The 15,231-nt window shown below is 36.0% G+C and overlaps 1 protein-coding gene across 4 annotated transcripts in view; it reads right to left on the reverse strand.

Annotated features, from left to right (window-relative positions):
• The window catches only part of INTS6 (integrator complex subunit 6), a 107,184-nt gene that overhangs the window by 42,976 nt on the left and 48,977 nt on the right, over positions 1-15,231 (reverse strand). For all 4 annotated transcript variants that reach the window (XR_009005867.1, XM_057532621.1, XM_057532620.1 and 1 more), the window contains 3 exons: positions 6,955-7,138; positions 1,599-1,724; positions 16-170 (listed from right to left, as the gene is read on the reverse strand). Coding sequence is in view for 3 of the 4 variants with exons in the window: in XM_057532621.1 (XP_057388604.1) it covers positions 16-170; positions 1,599-1,724; positions 6,955-7,138 (465 nt within the window). In the remaining variant the exon portion in view is untranslated. The remainder of the gene's footprint in view (positions 1-15; positions 171-1,598; positions 1,725-6,954; positions 7,139-15,231) is intronic.

The following is a 15,231-nucleotide window of genomic DNA, read 5'->3' on the forward strand; positions in this document are numbered from 1 at the left end:
CTCTCTGGTACTTACTAGTGTTGGAGAATTCTGATCTGGCCAGAAGGACTCTGGAACAGGCCAGTGACCTATAGGAACCCCAGTTTTAGGATTTGGTCTGACATATATGAGTTTGTGACAGCTATGCCAAGGCTGAGATCCCAAAGGCCTTGATACATCTGGCTGCCCATCTACGGCAAAGAAATCAAAGCAAAGAAAGTATATATCATTAAAGGAAAAACATAAGCAGTTAAATTATATCTACTATTACTTAGTAAAAATGTCTTAATACTTGTTCAATTCTGGATTTTCCTATTTTTCTTAAATGGTAGAATACTATCATGACTAAGGCTTAACATTTAGATTACATCAGAATTCACTAGAGAGTAACATCAGCACATTCCAACTATGAGTTCAATAGGTGAAAGGAGGTCCCACAGCATCTTTTGCTTGTCCAATCAGAACATGTAAAACATACTTTACGGTAGATACTTGTTTAACGAATGACATGTTTTCCCCACTAGATGATAAGGGCAAACACTCAATTTCTTCACCATCATGCTTGGCTTAGTAAATACTAGGTAAGTATTGCTAAATGAATATTTCTTTAAAATCAATCTTTTTAACTAAAGCCTAATAACTAAAATGAAAAGTTAATATGCAAATCCAGATTTGAGGTCCCTACCTTTAATCTAAAACAATTCTAGAAAACAGTAACTCTCTTTAACAGTTCAGTAAACATTTACTTAGTGCCTAACTCTAAGCAAAAGTCCTAAAATAATTTAAAAATAAATATATTCCATGTGTAACAATTCAAATTTTTTTTAAGTTTGTTTTTTTAAACCAGACACAGTATGCGATTTATATAATCTTACCATCTTCTGCTCCTTCCCTATAATCCCTTCTGAGGGTACCACTTTCTCATCTCTATGACCTTTCTCTTCTCCCAATTACCCACTCTAGTGCATCACCTCTGCCAGTGCCATTAATGACTTTCTAATTCTTGTCATAAGCTACATCATACAAGGCAGAAGGTCCAGATGTAAACTCTCCATTGGTTCTGGTAAAACTCCTTATACCCTCTGGCTAATATAAATAGTTCATGATCACAAAATATTAGCATAAAGCCAGGTGGGGCTCAGCTAGACTTTAAAGGATCAAGCTGAATGGCAAAGGCTGGTTTCTCATTTTGGGAACCACACCAACCATTTGGCTCTGATCAGTCTGATCTTTAGAAAAAATGTAGCTAAGGAATTAAATAAACACTTAGGGTTGAACACTCTTGTGAATTAAGGGACATGGAAGAAGCATATATACTGGAGAGAGTCAGCATTACAATACTAAAAAGGAAATATGCTAATCTGTAAATGTTTAAAAAGGGTTTTGGCGCTTATAGATTTTCAGGCTATGAACAACCAATATAAAAAGGCGATGCTACCAAACCACTAGCATGTTACCTTGACTTTCCTATTTAATCTTCCCTCTTTACCAACAGCTGTTCTGTCATCTTAATAATTTGGCCTTAACATTGACAAGGCCAAATCATAATAATTTTTCAGTTCTAGTTGAATATTTGATAAATCCAGTTTAAAATGTCTATAAGGGAAGTACAATAATACCTTCTACAGGGGAAGGATCTGGTCCTGCTTTCTCAAAGTTTATTACCACTCCACTTTGTACTTTCTGCACCAAGGACTCCAGACACTGATTAAGCATTCTTGGAGAACATACAGAGTATGAACGGCCTGAAATAAAAAGAATAAAGTTGCAAAAATTCCTACTTTTAACAAAAAAGAACCATAGTAGGGTTTTTGACAATACTGATTAACAAAAGTTCAATGATAAAGTCTGACCTTTTCATTATCTAATAGAAGAATAACAAAACAAAAATAGCTATCTTCAATCAATCAACAATTCCATTTTGTGAGAGTATGTAAATTTTTTTGTAATTAAAGGTATGTGGAAAATAGAAATCTTTGTGTGAACAAACCACAATGAAAAAAATCATTATATATATACACAATGTATTACATGAAATGAGAGTTTAAAATATATATAAATATAAAAAACTATCTCCAACTGTTTTCCAACACAATTTATCTTTATTACACATATACAACATCTGGTAACTAACCCCCAAAAATCTTACTCCTGCTTAACAAAAGTATCATCACTAAAGATTAATGCTAAGGACATAGATGATACTCAATAATTATTTAATTGATCTGCTGGCAGGTACTGCATATTTTAAGTGTTCGCACTTTAATATATAGATAGTAGCATGTGCTTTTCTGAATTTCATTTGGCTTACATACTTAGAAATTACCTATCTTAAGTGAATTTCCCTCTTGAATATTTTAACCTATAAAATTTTTAGTTCAGAAGCATTAAAATGCTAGTGATTAAGAAAAAATACCAGTGAAAAGACTTCTTAAACAGGGATTTTTCAATAAATATATCTAGACCTGTGCTGTCCCATATTGCAGCCACTGGACACATATGGCTACTGAAAACTTGAAACACAGCTAGTCCAAATTGAGATGTACAGTAACTATAACATACACACCTGATTTTGTAGATGTAATATAAAGATAATGTAAAATATCTGAATAATTAAGTACCAATTTCACGTTGAAATATTTTGTATATATTGATTTAAATAAATATTATATAAATTAATTCTACCTGTTTCTTTTTAGTTTTTTGGTTTTGTTTTTTTTTTGGCTGCGCCACTCGGCTTATGGGATCTTAGTTCCCCAACCAGGGACTGAACCAAGTCCCTCGGCAGTGAAAGTGCAGAGTCCCAACCACTGGACCGCCAGGGAATTCCCTATCAGTTTCTTTTTAATGTGACACTATAAAATTTATAATTATATATATAACTTATATTTCTGTTATCTGTACTGATCTAGACCAGTGCTGAAAACCATGACAACTAAAAATCTTTAATCAAACATCTTACAATGTTATTTGCAATAAGCTCAATATGGAAAAGTCCTATTCCTTAAGAAATTCAACCAATTATTACCAAACACGTTATATTATTATATTTGACATATCAAATTACTCATACCAATTTATACTCAACATGTGATTTGCTAAAGGCTACTCAGAAAAGAGAACATTAGGCAGTAGAGTGATTCAAATCCTCAGAGTCAGCTTAGAATAACAAGTATCATATAACAAATGGCTTACCTGAATACAACAATGAGAGCCATACTTATAAAACTACCCACCAATTACTGAGTGTCTATGTACCTGGCACTATTCTAATCACTCTATTATTAATTTATCCAATCCTAGCAACAACTGTATTGGTTACTTTCTCCATTTTACAAATGAGAAAACTAAAGCATGGAGAGATTAACTAATTTATTCAAGTTAGTATAGTAGTGCAGCCAAGATTCAAACCCTTACGAGGTATTAGACACTTTCATCCGGATATACCTTCTTCCCTGAAAACCATGACGTTAGTTTGAAATCAATATTTAAAATAGAAAGCCTACATGGAACCACACTTATTTGAAAGAATTGGCAAATTAAAGATTTTTTTGAGTCAATTTAAACATGTACATAAAACAATACATAAAAAGGCTGATGGTCTTAACACAAGAAGTATTTAGAAGATTATATAAAGGTTCAATATCTTATTTCATGATATTTAAGCATATTCCCAAGATGTTAATAAAAAACAGAAGTTCTTAAGTATAAAATTGTGGCAATCCTCTCTACTCCCCTAACCTGTGTCATCAACTAATTGATTAGGAAAATGTAAGTAAAGAAGTTATGATCTTAGCATGAAATAAAATTACTAACAAAGACATTTTATGAAAATTGGAGAAAAAATAAACTTGAGTCACTTAGAAAATAACAAAAATTCATTAATTCTTTTGAAAGTTAAAGCAAATTTTGCCATCTTTACAAAGTGAACCTATAACCTATGTCATGTTTCTCTCATTCTTTATGTCAAAACTCACCTCTTGGAATGTATAACACCTTGTATTGAAGGATAAAGTTTCTGGGATCACTAATAATATTTGTGAGAAAAGCACATACTTTCAAGTCAAGAAGCTAGCTCATTTGTGGTTAGAGGATCCCCCCAAAAAATCTAAACATAGTGAGTCTGAAGGCAGTAAAGTGAAACAAAGGGAAAAAAAAACTTTCCCCCAGAGTATACTAGATTAGCATTTTAGTAAAATGGATAAGAGACAAAAGGAACATTTCTAAGTTGGGCAACAGTCTTTATAGAGGCTAAGAAAGTTAAATTTATTTAATCTAGAAAAGTCTTACAGTTTTTATAAAAAGCTTTTTATCCTCAATACTTCCACCAACATGTCTATTAGGCATTTTTTAAATTTGATATCATACCTGCGCCTCTCCCAAACCTGCTTCTCCTGAGTAACCATCTCAGTACTTGGCATAGCCATTCACCTCCAATTGTTCAGGCCAACTGAATCATCTAGGAATCAGCCTTGATTCCTTCTTCCCTCATTGCCCTCAGTCTCTCCTTTCCATCAGACCACCTCTCACCACCTCCAAACCTAACACTTTAGATCAAAGTACTATCATCTCTTCTAGTCTCCCTGCTTCCATTCTCACCACTTTACAGTATATTCTCATCCAGCAGCTGAAGTGATCTTTCAGAAACAGAAATCAGAAGTCACCTCTATAAAAAGCCCTCCAATGACTTCTCATCACACTTGGAAAATAAAAAATATTTATTATGGCCTAAAAGGCTATTCAATACTTGGCCCTTGCCTACCTCTCTAAACAAACCTGTTACTCTCTACTTCTCCCTACATAAGCTCCAGCCATATCAGCCTTCCTGTTGCTCCCAAAAACATGGGGCATGTTCCTTCTCTTATTATTTCCTCTACCTAGATCTTTGTATGGCTTACTCCATTATTCAGATTTCTGTTCAAATGCTAACTAGACTTACTGTGGTGACCATTTCACAATGTATACAAATATCAAATCATTATGTTGTACACCTGGAACTAAAATATCTAAAAAAGAGAGAGGGTTGATGCACATGCTGTAACAATAATTTTAGAGGGATTAATATTTTTAAGATACAACCAGGGCTGATTTAATCCCTATTCAAACAACTGACTTTAACATCAAGGTTAGAGATATGCAAATGTAATTTATAAATAATTGTTGTTTTATTTACTTCTTTAGACAAAGAGTATAATAATCTCCAAGGACATGCAGTATTTTAAATTGATTCAAACTGGGGTAAGCATATCCTTTAGGTTTATGGTTAAAAAAAAGTCACCTCCTCAAAAGACTTCCCAGGAATACTCATTCTCTGCCTCATTACCCTCTGCACCCTCACCCTATTTTTTTTTCTTGATAGTAAGGAGAACTCTCTGAAATATTATTTATTCATTTTACATGATTTCATCTGTCACACAGTCCAAAAATGTAAGCTTTCTGTCTATCGTTCCTGCTGTATTCCCAGAATCAAAAACAGTTATTTGGCATAGAGTATTCATTAATCACCTGATAATAAAAGAAAAATGCTTACAATGACAATTATATAATTTTTAAAGTATACACTAAAAATACAACAAAATATTAATTATTTTGGAAACACAGGCAAATTTCTTTCCAATTTTTCCTTAATGAACATGAATTGTTCTATAACGGAAAAAATAAATGTACACACACTACTCTTATCATCAAGTTTAAAAATGCACAGAATTGTTAGCAGTGATTACATATTTGGATAGTACAACACCAGTGGATGTTAGCTTTTCTGTTATTTCTACTTTTCTGGTGTTTTATCCTCAAAACTTTTTTTAGTCACCATTCTTTGAAAATAAAGAAGAAAACATACTATTCATATAATATGGAAAGGTGAGTGACATTTGAGCAGTTTCCCATTATTGCTAGCAGGAGCATGAAGAGAGGTAAATAAACCACTACATCAGAAGAGATTCAGGATGTATATTTGGGGAAAGCTCCCTAATTCCTTGACCAACTAAGTTTTCTGGGTCACTGAAAGATATTACCAACGGTGATTTCGGAATATTCTTCTAACTTCTTCACATACCTATCTATATGGGATACCCTTTTTGTCTGTGAAATTTGCAGATCTCCAAAATCCACAGAATTTCAGAAGAAAGGCACCTAAAATATTAATTGGACTTTATATTTTCCTTTAACTTACACAGCTGGCTATGATAGAATCCCAATAGAGCACTGACAGTGTATGGAGACTATGTCACAGCCCCTGACACTGATGAAAACTAGTGGTATGCCAGACCTGGACATTTTAGTATTAAATTCCCTAAGCAAGAACTAAAATGCACCATGAAAGCGAGAATACCATGCCTGTCATATTCACTATGGAAGTTCTAAAGCATGGAACAGTGCTTGGTACACAGTAGGCACACAATACATATCCATATGAATTTAAGCCACTTGCTAACCAATTCCACATTATAAAAGTTCTGAGCCTCTTACATATTCTGTTTCAAGCATTTCACTAATGTTCACTGAGCACAGTGACCACCCGGACTTACTGGCTGAGAGTTCACTACCTGTTTCCTCTAACCTATCCAGCTTCCTCTTTGCCTCTGGGGAAAACTGTACTTAACCAGGGGTTAATCATTACATGGATAATGAGATGATTCTCAAAACATTTTTTCAGAGAAAATAATTCTACGGCATTTGTAAATCATTAGCAATCTTTGTAGGTAAGAAAATAAGTTTAACAACTTCAAACACCAGCATTTTCTATATGGTTAGGAAAAAAATATCATGCATTATCAGACCCAATAGTATTCACATCCTATTCAAATCGAATCAAAGACCTTCATCAATGTAGTTTTAAAACCATCTATGTCTACTAACTTCTAATATTAATTTGTTGAACAAAAACAAACATGGAGATTTTGAAATGCACATTTTAAAACATTCAGATAAACTCTGCTTAAGTCACTGAATTACTGCCAGCAAAGAACTTACCGCCTGTCACTTCACACATTGGTGTGATTGCAGAGTCATCTAAAGGCACACCTGTCAACTGTTCTGATTCTACTGACATCGTGCCAGGCAACCGCAACACTAATGCAAAGAGTCTCTGATCCCAACGAAAAGGTTCCTTGGTCAATTCGCTTCCAGGCAAAGGAGAATTAAGAGGTAAATGGAGCTGAAAGTAAGGGGAAATAAAAAACAATAAGATTTCCAACACTATTTCTCCCAAAAAGGCTACATTAATGACACATATTAAAACTACATCATGAGTCATGAGTCTCCTATCATTCAAAAAAAACAAGCTCAAAAACAAAAGCCTATATATATATATATATATATATATATATATATATATATATAAAATAGCATATAAGATATTATTACTTCAATTTTCTTAAGCTTTACTCAAAGAAGACCTCAATTGAAAAAAATCTATTTCTGTAATGCTTTTCAGATTTCAACATAACTCACCACCAGGTGCTGGACTGCTTCTAAATTAAATAATTTCATTTAATCATTAAATCAACCCTATGATAAATATCTTAGGGTTCCTATTTTCTAGATTTTAAAAAAAAATGGGCCTCAGAGACAATAAATGATTTGGCCTCCCAGGTCCAATTCAGTATTTTTTCTTTTTCTTTTTTTTTTAATTAATTAATTAATGTATTTATTTATTTATTTTTGGCTGCTTTGGGTCTTCGTTGCCGTGTGCGGGCTTTCTCTAGTTGTGTCGAGCGGGGGCTACTCTTTGTTGCGGTGCACCGTCTTCTCATTGCAGTGGCTTCTCCTGTTGCGGAGCACAGGCTCTAGGAGCACAGGCTTCAGTAGTTGTGGTTCACAGGCTCTAGAGCACAGGCATAGTAGTTGTGGCGTGCGGGCTTAGTTGCTCCATGGCATGTGGGACCTTCCCAAACCAGGGATCGAACCCGTGTCCCCTGCACTGGCAGGCGGATTCTCAACCACTGCACCACCAGGGAAGTCCCGCAAGTCAGTATTTTTTTCTACCACACCACAGTAGCCTCAAACACCTCCACAGTTAATGATTTAAATATGCTTCATTTCATACGAAACATATCTTCCCAAAGCATTTGCTTAAAAGTAAATTTTATCACTCTAGTTACATATTAAATGTATTAAAGGTAATGATTCTTACTACATCTGAGTAAAGGTAGAGGGTTTGGGGGTTTCTTCCATGTGTTTTTTAATCTATGTCTCTCCCCATGCCCCTAGGACCTGCCCAATCAGAATCCAAGATTCTTAAGAATTTTTAAACACTTTAAAGTGATTCTAATGGGTACCTCTGAACCAACAGTCACAAGGTACCAACAGATCCACACATCAGTCTTAGCGTAAGTAAATGGGGACAACCAAACAATATGGGCCTCATAATGTGAAGTACATAACATTGAAAAAAGGAAGGAAAGAAAAAGGGAAGGAAAGGTTGAATCTGAATCTAACCAAGCCTTCAGTTCTAACCACCAGTTTACAGGGACAACTGAGGATACAGGATCAAGTTATCCACCACCTTAGGGAGCAATCAGTCAAATCCAGAATGTTACAGGACAGTTGACTTGGTTTCTCCAATGAATCAATGGCACGAAAAAGCAAAGAGTGGGAGTGGGGAGGGCTGGTGGAACTGTTAGAGAATAAGAGACAAAACAATCAAGAGCAAAGATTTTTAAGACAATCGGGAAAATTTGAAATACATGTTACTGGTATAGTGCTTAGGAAAACGAAAGTCTTTATCACTCATAAAATTTTTAAAAAAAGAAATGAAACCCGGGATCAGCATACTCAGGGATTGATTTATACAAATACTGGAGTTTTCTTTAAAATACAGAACACATTTCAAAATTATCACTCCGCTGTATACCTGAAACTAACATAACACTGTAAATCAACTATACTCTAATAAAAAATTTTTTAATAAATAAAATTATCACTTCCAAATTAATTGCCAGAGTTTATACTACTTTTGTCAAAAACAAGACATAATTGTATTGCTTACAGCCTTTCTATTTCTCACCTTGAAGATTTCTGAACTTGATAAATTAGGGATTGAAGTCATTCTACACTGACTTAAGAACTCAAGTTTCTTCAATGACTTACATCAAACCATTAAAAAAAAAATCAGATTCAATTCTAAGAAGAGAGTTCCTAGCAAAGCTCTGCTAAAGTGGCACCTCTCTCCAAAAGACTCATGTCAAGAGAATCTGCTGCAAGATTCCTATATCAGGATGAGCCAAGATTTCGTGCCCATGGCCAAGGGTCATGAGCTTTTCTCCTGGCACTGATCCTACCAGAAGGTACACAGTAAATGATGAGGAGACAGAATATAAACCCAGGTAGTCCGGTCCCTGATGCTGTGCTCTTAAACACTGCATTATGCTGCCTGTTATTGAAACCATAATCTGCATTTTAAAAAATCAAGTGTTGAGATATTAATGTAAAAAATAAACTAATTCTATTAAATGGAAAAAGAAAATTTTAATTATAAAAATAACTACTTTTAGAAAAAAATTTTAATCATCCATTTCTGAATCAATCTGGTGATTTTGAACCACTAATTACTAAATGTTATGAACATTTTAGATTATTTGTTTTTATAAAGCACAATCCTATGCTTTTCCCCCAGTTACTCTTTGATGAAAAGAGGCACTCTTCTCCCTCTTGCTATTCACTTCCAGTTCTCAAGTACATGGGTAATAACAACAATAAAAATAAACAACAACAACTGCTAGCATAATGAGCACTCACTATGTATGTGTCAAGCAACATTCTAGGAGCTTTTCATATTTATAACATGTTTATAACAAACCAACGGGGTAGGTACTATTATTATCCCCATTTTAGAGACAAGTTGCAATGTAAGATTGTGTGTCAAGGGAGAATACAGACTCAAATAACCCCTGCTATATAATCAAGTTTAGAGCATCAAAGAAGGACTGCAAATTTTAAGAACTGGATAAATCATGTGTAATTCAATAATACAGTAACTTTCCCATAACCATGACATTATTGGTCTTTATTACAGTCTTCATAAGATTATACTTTGCAAAGCTTCAGTCTAATGGACTAATAAGCACAGAAAACTTTATACTAACCAAGTTTTATTTTTACTTGAATACAATTGAGGTTTTCTATATTATTATTTTAAATGGTTAATTTTATTGATCTCACCATTCCAGATTTCTTATATAATTACCTTGGTAGCTGACAGAAAAGGAAATATAACTTCAATTTAAATTGAGGAAGATTGCCCTAACTCTTCCTTCTTTCCTTTGGATAACTATCTTACTGCCCTTTTTCACCTTTGAGTCTTTCCTGAATTTCTTATAAAAAAAAAAATACAATTTATTTCTCCATAGGTATGAAAAACAAAGGGCAGATTAGGAAGGTGATTGTCTATCATTAGGCATACTCAAACTTTATGTACTTATAATAGTGCAACTTCCCCTTAATTTGTTTCATATTTGTTTATGGTTCAGACCCTAATTATTTGTGATTTTGCTAAGGCTGGACTAAAGATCAACTTAAATTTTAATCAGTTATTCTGTGAGTGCCTACCACAAACATGGCATTATTTCAGGATTTAATAAGGACTCTAGGGCTTCCCTAGCGGTACCACGGTTAAGAATCCGCCTGCCAATGCAGGGGATACGGGTTCGAGCCCTGGTCCGGGAAGATCCCACATGCCACGGAGCAACTAAGCCCGTGCACCACAACTACTGAGCCTGCGCTCTAAGAGCCCGTGAGCCACAACTGTTGAGCCCGCATGCCACAACTACTGAAGCCCGTGCTCCTAGAGCCCATGCTGCACAACAAGAGAAGCCACCGCAATGAGAAGCCCGTGAACAATGAGAAGCCCGTGCACCACAACGAAGAGTAGCCCCCGCTCGCCGCAACTAGAGAAAAGCCCACACGCAGCCACAAAGAGCCAAAGCAGCCAAAAATAAATAAATTAATTAATAAATAATTAAAAATAAATAAATAAATAAGGACTCTACCAAGCCAAATAAGTAAGATTTGGATAACGTTTTAGCTAGCTCACTTTAAGATAACCAATTATAAAACTTCAGATAACCAGGATTCTCATACGTTATTACTTGTTTCTTAAATTTGCAGGATGTAAAAAATAAATAAATAAAAGTCAGCAAACAGTGAAAGAAGATAAAAGAAATTTCTTTCAAAAACATTTTTAATTCAGGACCCGAACGGATTTCTCCTGGCACACAACCTAACTCACTCCTGGATGATGATCACATCACGAGAGTCAGGTGACTGATCTGTACCAACTCTTAGGAGGTTTCCCCTCGCAGCTGGATATTCTGCCAACTGGTTCTATTACTGAAGTAACTCAAATTATAAGTCCTTTAATAATTATACTTCCTACCTTAAGTTTTAATGACCTATTTCCCTGACTGCCTTTCCCCCTCCAGTTCGAGAGAAGGCAGGGAGAGGGATCTGACTCTTTTCTGTGTCCCCCCATAGTATTTGTCCCACTCCCACCGCCTAAGGAAAGGACTAGAGCAGTACAGTACGAGGAGCGGAATGAGGGCTGCAGAGCACAAGCACCGGTCAGTGTCCTGCCAACAACATCTGTGCTGCCCCCAGCCCAAACCACACACAGATACGGATGCAAACACACAAACACAGATCCCACTGTCGTATCTGCGGTGGGTCGCAGAACCAACTAGTCCCATCTCCAAGAGCTGAAGTATTGTTCTTCCCCGATATGTGAAACCAGCTCATCTCTATGTCCCTTGTATGTACCCGCACACAGAGGATATAAAGACACGAGCTGCAAAAATTTGCCCAACACCTACAGCAGGGGGTAGAGAAACAACCATTCCATATGGTGAAGCCATCAACAACTCCTGAATCGAGCTCAATGTACAATATTCACAATGAGAATTTACATACGGACATACTTCTACTGAGGCCACACAGAATACAACCTCATAAATTCTAGCCTTAGAATTTAGAGATACAAAGAGTGTGATCATATATTCTTTCTTGCAAAAATTTTTTACCTCACACACCAAACCAAAACTTGTCTTTATAGTTTAATGCACTGGCCTAGTATCAATGAACTTGGCACAGTATCAAAGAAGTAATTAGGTCATTATTAATACAAAATTTTAAATTGTTATCATGTGGGGCATTTTTCTTAAATATTAAGAATGGGGGGCTTCCCTGGTGGCGCAGTGGTTAAGAATCTGCCTGCCAATGCAGGGGACATGGGTTCGAGCCCTGGTCCCACATGCCGCAGAGCAGCTAGGCCCGTGATCCACAACTGCTGAGTCTGCGCGTCTGGAGCCTGTGCTCCGCAATGGGAGAGGCCGTGACAGTGAGAGGCCCACGCACCGCGATGAAGAGTGGCCCCCGCTCTCCGGAACTGGAGAAAGCCCTCGCACAGAAACGAACACCCAACACAGCCAAAAATAAATAAATAAATAAATTTATTAAAAAAAAAAAAAAAAAAAAAAAGAATGGGGATCACAAATCAAGCTATAATTCAGGAATTATTTAATGAAAGGCAACACAGCAGACACTGCAATTTCTTACCTTCAAGAACATGTAAATAATTATAATATGTTATGATATGTACAATAGTAAAAGCACACATGAGGTACAGAGGAATAATTGATTATTTGGGGGATGGACCAGCGAAGGCTCTCCGAGGAAGTAGCATTTGAGTTAGTTTGAAGAATGAAAAGTTTACTGAGAATCTACAACCTTTTGCAGATTGCAGGGCATGCAGAGTGAAGATCATGATCAAAAACATAAAAGGCAAGAAATAAGAAATACTGGGATAAAAAATTAAATTAAAATTCAGAATTGCTGGAGAGCAACACACAAAGGAGAGAAACTGAAGATTTTAAGAAAGCCTTTAAGAATGGGTAAGATTTTCCTATATGTATAAAAAAAATAGATAACTAATAAGGACCTACTGTATAGCACAGGGAACTCTTCTCAATACTCTGTAATGACCTATATGGGAAAAGAATCTAAAAGAGTGAATATATGTGTATGTATAACTGATTTACTTTGCTGTACAGCAGAAACTAACACAACACTGTAAATCAACTACACTCCAATAAAAATTAAAAAAAAAAAAAGAACGGGTAAGATTTTAATATGGTGGAGAGAGAGGAATAATATTTAGCGGAAAGGAGCATGTGAGGAAATAAACAGGAAGCATTCAGGAAATTAGTAGCCTATTTTGGGTCAAGTTTAGAGAAAATATAGGGGAATGATAAGGGATTTTTCTTCATCTGCTCATCATTTCCTAGTCTTTCCAACTCTACTAAAACAACTCCCACACTAAGTCATCAAAGATCTTTTTTTGGCCACGGTGGTAGATGACAGTGTGGTCAAAGTGTTCCAGGCTTGAGTCTTAACAGGCCTCAAAGCTTCACTGCCAGCCTGTTGGGAGCCAGTTGCCAGGTAAAGAAGCTTGAACTAGACCACTGCCTGATAAGAGATCTTATGGAGACAGAAGTCACAGGGACGAGAAGTAAGGTACCCAGGCAACAGTGGGCACCAAAGCCCCCGACATGTAAATAAGGCCATCTTGGATGTTCCAGCCCCAGCTAAGCCCCCAGAATAATGAAGCCAACTCACAGAATCTTGAGAAATAATAAACTGTTGTTGCTTTAAGCCACTAAGATTTAGGATGATTTGTTACACAGAAATATATAACCAAAGGAGTCATTAAACCTAGTGAAGATTTTTCAGATTTAGCTTCCCAGCAGCACTCAAAACTATTTACCACTCTTTAGAAAGACACTCTTCCTTTGGCTTTCACCTTGAAATATTCTCATGGCTTCCCTCTGCTTCTTCGGCTGCTCCTCTGTCTTCCACCCCGACCTGACCCTCAATCTCTAATACTAGCCATTACATGCTGCTGACGCTCAAGGCTCAGTATTAAGCCTTGGCCAGTTTATACTCTAAACCCTCAATCCACCTACTCACAGCTTCAATTACTACCTATACCCAGATAATATCTTACAATTGGATACGTCCAGCCTAGATCTTTCTTTTGAGCACCAAAATATTCTTCTGCCTACTTGCCATTTCCTCTTGGATGGCTCAAAGGTACTTCAAACTCAGTTTGCTCAAAACTGAACTCATGATTTTCCTTCACCCCAAATGGTACTCTCTCAAGATTCCCTAGCTCAATGAATGGCACCGCAATCTATCCAGTTTTGCAAGAAGCCATCTCCCTCTTCCTTATACCCCCAAATGCAATATATGTCAGCAAATTTGGTTGATTTAACTTTCTAAATATCTCTTGAAACTGTTGCTTCTTTCTATCTCTTTTACTATCACCAACCTCTATGACCAAGCTATTGTCAGAACTAATGCAACAATGCCTAACTGGTCTTCCAACATCCACTTGTCTTTCACTCCTCCACCCCCTACCTCTAAATAAAACCCTTGGATGACTTCCTATTGCATTCATATTAATAACATTAATTGGCATGGCCTCAAAACCCCTTGTGTGGTCAAGCCCAAGCTTCTTTTCCATTTTGTACAATGATCCCTCTTTTTTTATGCTCCAAGTCACATTAGCCTTCTTCTAGTCCCTCAGTCTCAAAACATACTCCTTTTGGGAGAAGAGCCTTTGTACAGTGCCTCTACCTGGCATGATCATCCTTCCCACTTTTTGTGTAGTACATCCTCCTCACCTCTTCAAATCTTAGCTTTCAGTGACCTTCTTGACTAGATCCAGTGTGCCCTTATTATAAGCTCTCACAATACACACTCCTCCCTTTGGTAGGATACATGATCATTGCAGTTTTACTTTTATCACATGATACTTTTATTAATGTTTGTCTTCTCAATTAGACCCAAGGGGACTGAGCTCCTGATTGTTTTATCATTTGATCCTCAGAGCACAGCAGTGTCTAGTTCATAGAAGAAACTCAATAAATATGACTGAATGAATAAAACAGATGGATGGATAAATAAGGTAACTGGCTAAACTGTGAAAGGTCCTGAGGAATCTAGTGGACAATGGAAAACAATGAAACATTTTGAACAGTAGAATAATACACTCAAGTGGTGTGCTTTAGAATAATTATTGCCATGGAAAGACAGATTGAAGGAAACCAAGAAAAGTTAAGGAGCTAATTAATATTTTAAGAAAAACACCAAGGTGAACGATGGCAAAAGGAATAGGAATGAAAGCAAGAAACAAATTAATGAAAACAAAAAGCAAGGGACTAATACCAAAGACAATTATAGAGGAAAAAATATAGA

This window comes from Balaenoptera acutorostrata, chromosome 18 (assembly GCF_949987535.1).
Source record: "Balaenoptera acutorostrata chromosome 18, mBalAcu1.1, whole genome shotgun sequence".
In the NCBI taxonomy this organism is placed as follows: Eukaryota; Metazoa; Chordata; class Mammalia; order Artiodactyla; family Balaenopteridae; genus Balaenoptera; species Balaenoptera acutorostrata.